This window comes from Bos indicus, chromosome 25, assembly GCF_029378745.1.
Source record: "Bos indicus isolate NIAB-ARS_2022 breed Sahiwal x Tharparkar chromosome 25, NIAB-ARS_B.indTharparkar_mat_pri_1.0, whole genome shotgun sequence".
Lineage (NCBI taxonomy): Eukaryota > Metazoa > Chordata > Mammalia > Artiodactyla > Bovidae > Bos > Bos indicus.
Window position 1 is genome coordinate 28,554,816 of NC_091784.1, and position 10,883 is coordinate 28,565,698.

The window sequence follows — 10,883 nt, forward strand, 5'->3', positions numbered from 1 at the left end:
GGGATGTGTGGGTGGGGATGGATGTCCAAGACCTTGGCACTATGGTTTCATCACCCATCACGCATTGTGGACCTTCTGTCTCTGGGTCCATTTTCATCTCTTGGTCAAGTGTCCTGCTGTTTTTCTGAGGGAAGACCTATTGTGTTCTTCAAGTCCCTGAGGCCACTATTCATGCCCAGAGGGAGCTGGAGCCCTAGGCTGGCATTGCTTTGTTTGCCCAGGCAGGGTCTCCAAAAACCTGGCTCCCAGATCATTGACAACTTCGGTGGCAGCCTGACTTTGAGGACAGGGCCTGGACTGGGGCTGTCCACTAACTTCTGGGAAGCCAAGGGGGCCCCTTGCTGCCTCTGAGAGTATCCAGGTCTTTGTTCTCATGATGTCCTTTACAACCACCCAGAGAGCTTTTTTTTTAAATGGAATATATAAATATTTATGTAAGGACTTACTCATTTCTCTCTCCAGCTTTTTTTTTCTTTCTTTTTGGCTGCATGGACGGCTCATGGGATCTCAGTTCCCTGACGAGGGGTCCAATCTGTGCCCCCTGAAGCCGAAGCTTGGAGTCCTAACCACTAGACCACCAGGGAATTCCCCAGAAAACTTTTTTAACAGTGCTGATGCCCAGCCCTTTCTAACTGAATTGGACTGAGGGGAGAGTGCCTTGGGCATCAGTATTTTTTAGATTTATTTTTAATTAGTGGATAATTGCTTTACAATGCTGTGTTGGTTTCTGCCATACAACAGTGCGTATACGTATGTCCTCTCCTTCCCAGCGGAGCCCCCTCCCCCCGCATCAGTGTTTTTAAAAAAGCCCCCCGAGTTGCCATTCCAATGCTCAGTTCTCGACCTGTGTCTGAGTTGAGACCCACAGTCTGTCTGCAGCACTGCTGTGTCCGTCCACACCTATCTCTAGTTTCTCATTTCCAACTTGATTTCTCAGTCCAGGGGAAGCCTCTTGTTCCTTTGTGGCCGGAGTCTGTGTCTTGCTTGCTTCTCTATATTCATCAGTATCTTGGGAAAGGGCTCTTGGGGGACAGGTCTGGGTCATCTCGATGCAGGGGACAGTTGGCTGAGGTCTGGCTGCCTGGCAGCATTTCTCCTGAGTCTGCGTGGGACTTGGGCCTCCGGTTCTGTTTACCTGTGTCTGTATGTCTGTTTCCAACTCTATGGCTTAGAGTCTGTGGATGGGTTCATCATCTCTGTCTCTTGGAGATTTCTTTGTATCCAGTTTGTATGCCTTTTGGGATCTCTGTTATATCATTGTCACAGTCTCTTAGGGAAGATCTCTGAACCTGGGACCTGACAGATCCTTAGAACATCACCACCGCCTCCAACTCCAAAATTCTGTCTAGAGCAATCTTCTGGGAATAGGGGGTGGGAGAGGAGCTCTGTCTAGGACTTAAGGTACTAACTTTGGGGATGCGGGGAGGTGGGCTTGGGGGCCTCAGTCTGTGTCTAAGAGTCTCACTGAGCAAAGGATCCCGGGCTTTTTCTGGAGGAGCCACTTCTCTTACTCCGACTCTGGCCGCCTGGGGCTCCCTGCAGCTGAGGCCAAGGCTGGGGTGTGGCCGTCTGCGCAGCAGGCAGGCGGGCTGGGCCTGGGTGGGCCGGGGCCCTCCCTCCCTTACAGGCCCCCACCCCGGGTTCTCCCGTTCTCCCCCCCACTCCTCCACCCCCCCCCCCCCGTCCCCCCTCCAGCCTTATCCCAGCGGGTCCCGGCTTCCTTACATGGTCAAGGCTGGGCCTCCAGCTCCCGGACGTCCCCCGCCCCCCGCCCCCACCGGACACGGCCCCCGCCCTGCTCGCCCCGCGCGGTCTGCCCGCGCCCCGTCATGGAGGACCTGGGTGAGTGGGGTCCGGGTCCCCTTGTCCCCAAGCCCCTCACCACTGCCTGGACCCGCTTCCCCATCCTGGGGCCCCCTCGCACTCCCGGCATCTCTCCATCCCTGCCTCCCGGTCTTCTCGCTTCTGGTCTCTGCCGGCGCCTCCTTTCCGACTCCACGTCCCCCTTCCTGCCGCTCCCTTCCTGCCTTTGCCAGACTGGTCGCTCCCTCCCTTCTTCCTTCACTTCGCTCCCGCGTCGCGGGCTGCATACGGATGGGCAGGGAGGTGCAGAGCCTGCGGGCGCCTGGGCTCGGGAGCTCTGGGAAGGGAGGAGTTAAAAGGACCCTGGGTCCAGGGACTGGGAAAGTAGTCGGGAAAGGAGATTATGACAGTAAGTTTTGGAGAAGAAAATGGGCTTGCCCTAGGGTTTGGGAAACGCAAGAGTTAAGGGCCCTTAAGTATGGCAGGGTCAGGTCCTTGGGGCAGAAAGTAAATATAATAGATGAGTGCCGAGATGCCAGGGAGAGGTTAAGGGTTCCATCAAGGCGCTCAGAGATGCAGAGTAAAGGGGCAGGGACTTCTAAATTCTGAAAGGTAAAGAGTTCAGATTCTGGATCTGGGGATGGAGACGGGGAGAGTTGGGTTGTGTGTGTTGAGGGAGGGGGGTGTGCTGTCTGTCCCTCCGACTTGGGGCAGAAAGGAGGACCCACGCATCTCATCCTCCCTGTCGTTTGGAACCGGGGCAGGAAGGCTTTGCGCTCCGTGGAGAGAAGGAGTTCCAGCACTCTGAGGTAGGGGGTGCTGCTCAGAATGAGTAACGAGCACTGGTACTGAAGAAAAAACCAATCAGAAAGCAGGTCCCAGCAGACTCACCAATTAGTTGCATAGGGTGGAGCCCAGTGGCATCTGGAGGTGGGCCAGGGCTGGGAGGGGCCTGTTAAGGTGTAGGGGGTGTGGCAGAAAGAGCATCCAATCAGAAAGCAGGTGTCAGGCATACAGCCAATTGAGCAATTTGGGGTGGAGCCATATTTGCCTCCAGTAAAGAGCCAATTTTGACTGTATTACCGAAGATTCAGAGAATTAGAGTCAGGTAGATGAGTTAGTAAATGACTCTCAGGATAAGCCACGTGGGATATTGTGACCGTAAATAGTCCTTGCTGCCCTTCCACATCTCTGCCATGGTCTGCCTTGTATTTCTTCTGATTCTTGACCTCTACTCTTAATACTCGCTTCTGTCCTCCTCAAATACTGCCCACTTAGAACACTTATTCTCTGATCTCTTAAGGCCCTGTCTCTGCCTTAGCCTTGACCTCTCAACCTCTCACCTTGACGGCCTCTCCCTGCAGATGCCCTTCTCTCTGACCTGGAGACCACAACCTCACACATGCCAAGGTCAGGAGCTCTAAAAGAGCGGCCCCCAGAGCCCCTCACGTCTCCTCTGACACAGGTGAGCTCAGATGCTGGGGAGAGGGACAACCACTCAGGCCAGGTTTGGTGAGAGGAAAGGAAACCCGGGCCTGAGTAGGGCAGAGTACGGGCGTATCATCCACATACATGTCCTTCTCTATAGATGGGGCCTGGGGAATCTTCAGGAGCCTCTGGGGACAAAGACCATCTGTACAGGTGAGAAGACTGGGTATGGGGGGATGGGGTGGCCAATTGAGACTCAGGCTTGTATTCCCCACCCCTGAACCCAAGCTCCCACCCTCTTTCCCAGCACGGTATGCAAGCCTCGGTCCCCGAAGCCTGCAGCCCCTGCCACCCCTCCATTCTCCTCTTCCTGCGGTGTCTTGGGCACGGGGCTCTGTGAGCTAGACAGGTTGCTTCAGGAACTTAACGCTACTCAGTTCAACATAACAGGTACCAGGGTTACTGGGACAAGCCTTGATGGGATGGGGGGCAGGGCAGGGCTGGGCAGAGACTAAGGGGGGTAGCCATTCCCTTCTCCAGGGGATATTCCTGACCCAAGGATTGAACCAGGGTCTCCTGCCTTGCAGATGGATTCTTTACTGTCCAAGTCACTAAGGAAGCCCATAGACTTCCCAGGGTAGCAGCTAAAGGGATGCGAGCCTTAACTGGGAAGGAGGCTAGCACATGGCCCCATGCCCAGTGCCCTTCTCTCTTCTCTGCAGATGAAATAATGTCTCAGTTCCCATCTAGCAAGGAGACAGCAGGGGAGCAGAAGGAGGACCAGTCTGAGGACAAGAAAAGGCCCAGCCCGTGAGTCTGGCATAGCTGGCAGGGTTGGGAAAGAGGTGGTCAGTTCTGGATGCTGGAGTTACTGGAGGAAGCGTTACCCTGAGACTCTGAGCTGACACAAGTTGTGTTCTTCACAGCCCTCCCAGCCCCTCCCCTGTTCTCCCAAAGCCTTCAGCCACCTCAGCCACCCTGGAGCTAGACAGACTGATGGCCTCACTCTCTGACTTCCGTGTCCAGAACCATGTGAGTCACTCAGGGAGTGCGCGGTAGACCACTGTGGATTTATGGCTCTCGACCCATCTGAGACCTTCTCACACATGCTGCCCTGCTGACTCAACTCTCCTGTCCTCACTACTGCAGCTTCCAGCCTCAGGGCCCACCCCACCACCAGTGCCAAGCTCCATGAGTGAGGACACCCCTTCCCCACCAGGGCCCACCAGCAAAGGCAGCCTGGACACCATGCTGGGGCTGCTTCAGTCTGACCTCAGCCGCCGTGGCGTTCCCACCCAGGCCAAGGGCCTCTGTGGCTCCTGCAATAAACCCATTGCTGGGCAAGTAAGTGTAGCTCTGTGAGTAAGGGGGTAGAGACCCATGTGTGCCAAGTCACTTCAGTCATGTCCAACTCTTTGCAATCCTATGGACTGTAGCCCACTAGGCTCCTCTGTCCATGGGATTCTCCAAGCAAGTGTACTGGCGTGGGTTGCCATGCCCTCCTCCAGGGGATCTTCCCCATCCAGGAATCGAATCTGCATCCCTTATATCTCCTGCTTTGGCAGACAAGTTCTTTACCACTAGCACCACCTGGGAAGCCCAGAGACCTATAGACTCATTTCACTGAGAGCCAGTGGGTATTATTGTTATTCATATTTTGCGGATGAGGAAATTGAAGCTGTGAGTCAGAGAGCAAGTGAGTGGCAGAGTAAGAATTCCAACCCAGGTTTTATTTATTCTAGTCCTACTGTGTGCCAGACATTATGCTAGCTCCTTTACAAACCCCCATGTAATTTTTTAAATTAATCAATTTATTTCATTTCTGGTTGTACTGGGTCTTCATTGCTGTGCGTGGGCTTTCTCTCCTTGCAGAGATTCTGGCTACTGCCTTGTTGTAGTTTGCAGGCTTCTTATTGAGGTGGCTTCTCTTGTTGCAGCGCACAGGCTCTAGGCACAAGAACTGCAGTAGTTGCAGCCCATGGGCTCAGTAGTTGAGGCTCATAGGCTTTACAGCACGTGCTCAGTCGTTGTGGTGCTCAGGCTTAGTTGCTCAGAGGTATGTGGGATCTTCCTGGAGCAGGGATCAAACCTGTGTCCCCTACACTGGCAGGCAGATTCTTATCCACTGCACCACCGGGGAAGTCCCCCCTCCCATTTAATCTTCACAAAAGCCTCATTGGCTCCACCCACCATCTCTTCGGGACCCACAAAGACTGTTTCTCCTCCACCAGTCTGGTTTGGGAGCTCCATTTCTTGGCTTATTGACTGAGCAGATGTTATGGGCAACTGTGCCCAGTGGTTGATCTAGATCCTCCTGCTAGATAAAGTGCCCTACCGCCATCTATTTTGGTGAGAATTTCCAATCTCAGCAGAGCAGGGTGACATTATGAATTTTCTAAGCACTTTCACCTTCATGGGCCCCTTCCTCCATTAAAAAATATATAAATTGCATTTTATAACAGTTGGAGTGAAGATGAATACATTAATATTATATATTTAGTCATTTTCTTCTAGCTAATTTTTTTCTTCTAATTTTAAAAGAAATTACAACATTTTTGTGGCCTACAAAAAGTATGGTGGGCCCTAGGTACTGTGCTGGAAGCCGGCTTAAATCTCCATCGCTTTGGGTTTGAGTTACCTGGACATTCGATACTTCATCCTGACTTCTTTTTTTTCTTTTTTTTTTTTTCATCCTGACTTCTCAGAGATAAGATGTGAAAAGTGCCACGTAAACCTTGGCTCACTGGGCATCTGGCAGCCCCAGGCCCACTCTGACCTCCGCCTCAACCCCCAACTCGCAGGTGGTGACGGCGCTTGGCCGTGCTTGGCACCCTGAGCACTTCGTTTGCGGTGGCTGTTCCACCGCCCTGGGAGGCAGCAGCTTCTTCGAGAAGGATGGAGCTCCCTTCTGTCCTGAGTGCTACTTCGAGCGCTTCTCTCCGCGATGTGGCCTCTGCAATCAACCCATCCGACACGTGAGCCCCGCCTGGACCACAAGCCCCGCCTCTGTTTCACCCAAGGAGCCAGTGGGATGAGCCTCATCCACTTGCCCGATTCCCATCCGCACCCCAGGCGCTCCCAGGGTTCTCTTCCGCAGCTCTTTCGATTCCGCGCTCTTTCATTCCCAAGTTCCTGCTTAGGTCTCCCGCAGCTTCAACTCGTACTTCAAGCCACTCATTTAGGTTCAGGGTGGAAGAGGGAGGGGAGAGGAAATGGCAGGGGGTGAGGGCGGCACGCTGAGTGTTCCCTTTCATTTCCCGCAGAAGATGGTTACTGCCTTGGGCACCCACTGGCACCCGGAGCATTTCTGCTGCGTTAGTTGCGGGGAGCCCTTCGGAGATGAGGGTGAGAGCTTTACTCCCATCTTGAAAGCCGCGGGTCCGCTCGACATCCCGCCCGGCTCCCTTTGGGCCCGCCCACTAGGACTTCCGAAATCCTCGCGGGCCTGAATTTTCTCCTGCTCTCTCCTGGACCCGGCCTATCCCACCTGCGGATTCCCATCCCACTCGCTCCCGCTCTGCCCCCCACCCAGACCCTGTCCCTCTCCACCGACTGCGTCCTCTCACTGCGCTGCTTCCGGCCCCCCCGTCTCAGATCTTTGTGGGCTCCCGGGGCCACCTCGCATCCTTTTCCTTCCTCCTTACTCTGTTCCCGCTCCTAGGTTTCCACGAGCGGGAGGGCCGCCCCTACTGCCGCCGGGACTTCCTACAGCTGTTCGCGCCGCGCTGCCAGGGTTGCCAAGGCCCCATTCTGGACAACTACATCTCGGCGCTCAGTGCGCTCTGGCATCCGGACTGTTTTGTCTGCAGGGTACGCGACTGTGGGGGGCGGGACCTTGGAGGGAGGGGCCAGTAGGGGCGGGACTAGGAGTCGGGGCGGGGTTAATAGTCGGAGCGGGGTCCCGGGAGGCGGGGCTTCACGCTCGCTGGAGGTGCGAGGGGCTGCGGGAGTCTCTGGGGGTTATTCAGCTCCAAAAGGGAGTTATTTGGTCTGGAGGTTGGCCCTGACCCATCATTTCGTGGTTGCCCTTCCTCAGGAATGTTTCGCTCCCTTTTCGGGAGGCAGCTTTTTCGAGCACGAGGGCCGCCCGCTGTGCGAGAACCATTTCCACGCGCGGCGCGGGTCTCTGTGCGCCACGTGTGGCCTCCCGGTGACCGGCCGATGCGTGTCGGCCCTGGGCCGCCGCTTCCACCCGGACCACTTCACCTGCACCTTCTGCCTGCGCCCGCTCACCAAGGGCTCCTTCCAGGAGCGCGCGGGCAAGCCCTACTGCCAGCCCTGCTTCCTCAAGCTCTTCGGCTGACCGCCTGCCGGGCTCGCCCCTCCGGGAAAGCGGAGCCACAAAGACCTCGCCTTTCCCCCCACCCCCTCAAAAGATCGGGCTCTCTAGACCCCAAGGCCTTGCTGTTGGAGCTTCGGGCTCCACCAGCCCGGCTTCTTGAGGCCTCACCCCACTGCAGGGACTGGCCCTGAAGATACTGTACGTTCTCCGTGGGCGAGTTCAGAAAAGGCTCCGTGAACCCTTAAGGCCACACGCCTCCCGAAGTGGGTCCGTACACTGACCGATCCCACGTGAGCCCTTCACTTTGTTCCCAGCCTTGCGGGAGCCCCCCGACTGGAGGAGGGCCCTTGCAATTCTCACGAATCCAAGGCCAGGCCAAGACGTCCCTCTCCCCTCGCCCCTCACTGTTCTGTGCACTTTTTTCTACCTACATAAACACACATTCCACGTCACATCGGTGCTGTGTCTCTGCGCGGGAGTGGCTCGCGTCGCGACGCCCCGCCCCTTGTACTGCTCTGGCCGCCGCGGGCTCTAGGCCGCCGCGTTGCGGCGAGAGCCGGACCTGCAGCCTCAGCCCTTCAGATGAGCCTGAGGCTGGAAAGGTCGGCCACGTGCGCAGGATTGTATAGATGGCTGCCCGCCAGCCGGGATGGGAATTCAAGCGGAGCCCCATCAAACCTTCCTGTCCCCGATCCCCCACCCTTCAGTTCCTTATATTCTTGAAATAAGCACTTAATCTGTACCCACTCCCTCCACCCTTGCCACCTTGTCTGGTCTCCAGATTTCCCCCCTCCTCTAATAATTTAAATTTTTTTTTTTACTTTTTGGCCACACTGCGCGGCATGTGGGATCTTAGCTCCCCCACCAGGGATCGAACTTGCACCCCCTGCATTGGAAGTGCCGTTTTAACCACTTGGCCATCAAGGCAGTCCCACCCCCTTCCTTAAAAGACCCTCAGAGATGGGGCTCCATTTGAAAGTGCCAATTTATTCCCACCCTTTGGATTTGACCATTAAATTTCAGCTTCTCTCATATTAGTATTGACTTATAACATCTGCTTTAGACAGAAGATGGCACTTAGGGTGGTCAGGAGACTGAGGGAAACTGGGAGCTGTACGAACTAGAAAGAGGCTTCTAACTCAGCTTGGAAGTCAAGGAGGGCTTCCTGGAGGAGGTGACAAACGAGCCAAGCCCCTGCAGAGAAGGGTGAGACCAGGGGTTCTTAGGTGTGGAGAGGTTCAGGCTGCATCTGAATCCCCAAACCCCAGGGGTCTTTCTAAGCCCAATATCTTAGGCCCTCCTGCAGTTCCCTAAGAAGGGGGCCTAGATTCCTGCTCTAACTACAGGGATCTTTGAGGCTGGAAACAATGGCTCCCCAAAGGCCCTTCCAGCTCAAAGAGGGGGTAACAGCCAAGGAGAACAGCTGTGGTGTGGGCAAGAGCCAAAGGTGAGGTTCTCTGCCTTGGCTTTGGGCAAACCACCTTCCCCAGATTCTTGCCTCTCTGAAGCTCCCCTCCTGGATCTTCCTAAGCCTCCGACTCTTCCTCTTTCACAAATCCTCCCTGGAGAGTGCTGTCCATCCCTTGACTTGTAACTGCCTCCTAGTCTTGAGCCGTTTATTTCCCAAGAGTTCATTGACCACATATTGTGCTAGGGTCCATGCTGGGTGCTGAGAAACATGTTCCTTCGATTCCTGGTCTCGTAGGAGAGACAGATGGGGAAAAAAAAAAGAAAACCACAATGACAAGTGTAATAAAGTACAGAAACTCCCCTGATGTCTAGATAAAGCTGGTTCTTTTCCCTAGTTTCCACCCATAGCACCTCCCTAGTCCCTCACTTATCACTAATGCAAACAGGTATTTGTTGCTTGTTCATTTATTTATTTTTTTTTACTGGCCTCTGTAGTTGCAGCAAGTGGGCTTAGGTGCTCCTAGGCATGTGGGTTCTTAGTTACCCGACCAGGGATGGAATCCTTGTCCCCTGCCTTGGAAGGTGGATTCTCAAGCACTGAGCCACTAGGGAAGTCCCATGCTTGTTTATTTCTGAAATGAAGGCAAGGTCCTGGAAGCTTGTCTGTCAAATGACACATTTGTTTTGCTGTTATCTGTCCAGTGTCCAAATTGCTGTCTAGCAGGTGGTAAGTGCTCCAAAAATGTTTGCTAATGGAAGAAGGAATGAAAAAGGAAGGGAAGGAGGAAAGGTGAGAAGGAAAAAAATAGACAACTGAGAAAAGGTGGGAAAGGAGGTATGACATGAACCAGAGCATCAGAGAAGGCTCTGTGAATATGTAATATCTACGTTGAGACTGAAGGTTGAACAAAGAGCCTGAGGAGAGCACCCCAGGCAGAGGAAAGAGCAAGTGCAAAGGCCAGGAGGTAGTAACGAGCCTGGTGTATTTGAAGAAAGGAAAGAAGGCCAATGTGGTTGATTAGAGCCATCAGGGGAGAGTCATAGGAGATGTGGTCAAAGAGGAACAAGGTGCCACATCACTCAGCACTCTGCAGGCTCTGATGAGGGCAGGTGTGTTCGTGCTAAGTCACTTCAGTTGTGTGTGACTCTCTGCGACCCCATGGACTGTAGCCTTCCAGGCTCCTCTGTCCATGGGGTTCTCCTGGCAAGAATACTGGCGTGGGTTGCCATGCCCTCCTCCACGAGATCCTCCCTACCCAGGGACTGAACTCACGTCTCCAGCGGCTCCTGCATTGCCGGTGGACTCTTTACTGCTGCGCCACCAGGGAAGCCACAGAGATCTGATTTTAAGTGCCTACAACTCCAATGTGTCCTCTGATACTTGCCCCCAGATTGCTTCCTGACCCTTCACTTTTAAAAATTATTTTATTTGGCTGTGTTGGGTCTTAGTTGCGGCGCATGAGCTTCTCTCTAGTTGTGGTGCTCGGGCTTTGTTGTCCCATGGCATGTGGGATCTTATGCCACCCGACCAGGTGGGATCTTGACCAGGAATGGAACCTGAGTCCTCTGCATTGTAAGGTGGATTCTTAACCACTGGACCACTCGGCCAGACACTTCAAATTCATCACCTGCTGAAGCAGATGCTGTGGGTGTCCTGCCTGTATTCACCTGGCCCATCTGGGAAGTCATATGCAGACACTTCCCAGACCCTCAGTGTCCCTAGATGCTCCCTGAGTTTCTGTCTGGAGGAGGGCCTGGGTGGGTGGGATTCTGTAGCCTCAGAACCTCCAGCCAGTTAGAGATAGGGATTGGTGAATAACTATCCCAGCTCTGTGGTTTCTGGGGGTCAATTCTGAGGTCAGTTCCTCACAGTGTCTCAGAGGGTCCCCACTGGGATTGTCAAAGGGGTAACTTCTTTAAAAAATATTTTATTTATTAATTATTTATTTATTTGGCTGCA

General features: G+C 54.2%; 1 protein-coding gene across 2 annotated transcripts; it reads left to right on the forward strand.

Annotated features, from left to right (window-relative positions):
* Positions 1-1,723: 1,723 nt before the first annotated feature.
* Positions 1,724-7,965, forward strand: TGFB1I1 (transforming growth factor beta 1 induced transcript 1). Of its 2 annotated transcripts, none has more exons than XM_019987856.2 (11): positions 1,724-1,842; positions 3,168-3,268; positions 3,392-3,444; positions 3,539-3,681; positions 3,954-4,041; positions 4,158-4,263; positions 4,381-4,575; positions 6,033-6,206; positions 6,495-6,576; positions 6,893-7,041; positions 7,268-7,965. In XM_019987856.2, exons 1-11 carry the CDS (start codon positions 1,830-1,832, stop codon positions 7,532-7,534), a joined length of 1,371 nt encoding a protein of 456 aa, XP_019843415.1. In that variant the 5' UTR covers positions 1,724-1,829; the 3' UTR covers positions 7,535-7,965. The 2 variants fall into 2 exon arrangements, with proteins under 2 accessions (XP_019843415.1, XP_019843416.1); XM_019987857.2 differs by having other exon boundaries at positions 1,772-1,842; positions 3,107-3,268.
* The last annotated feature ends 2,918 nt before the right edge of the window (positions 7,966-10,883 follow it).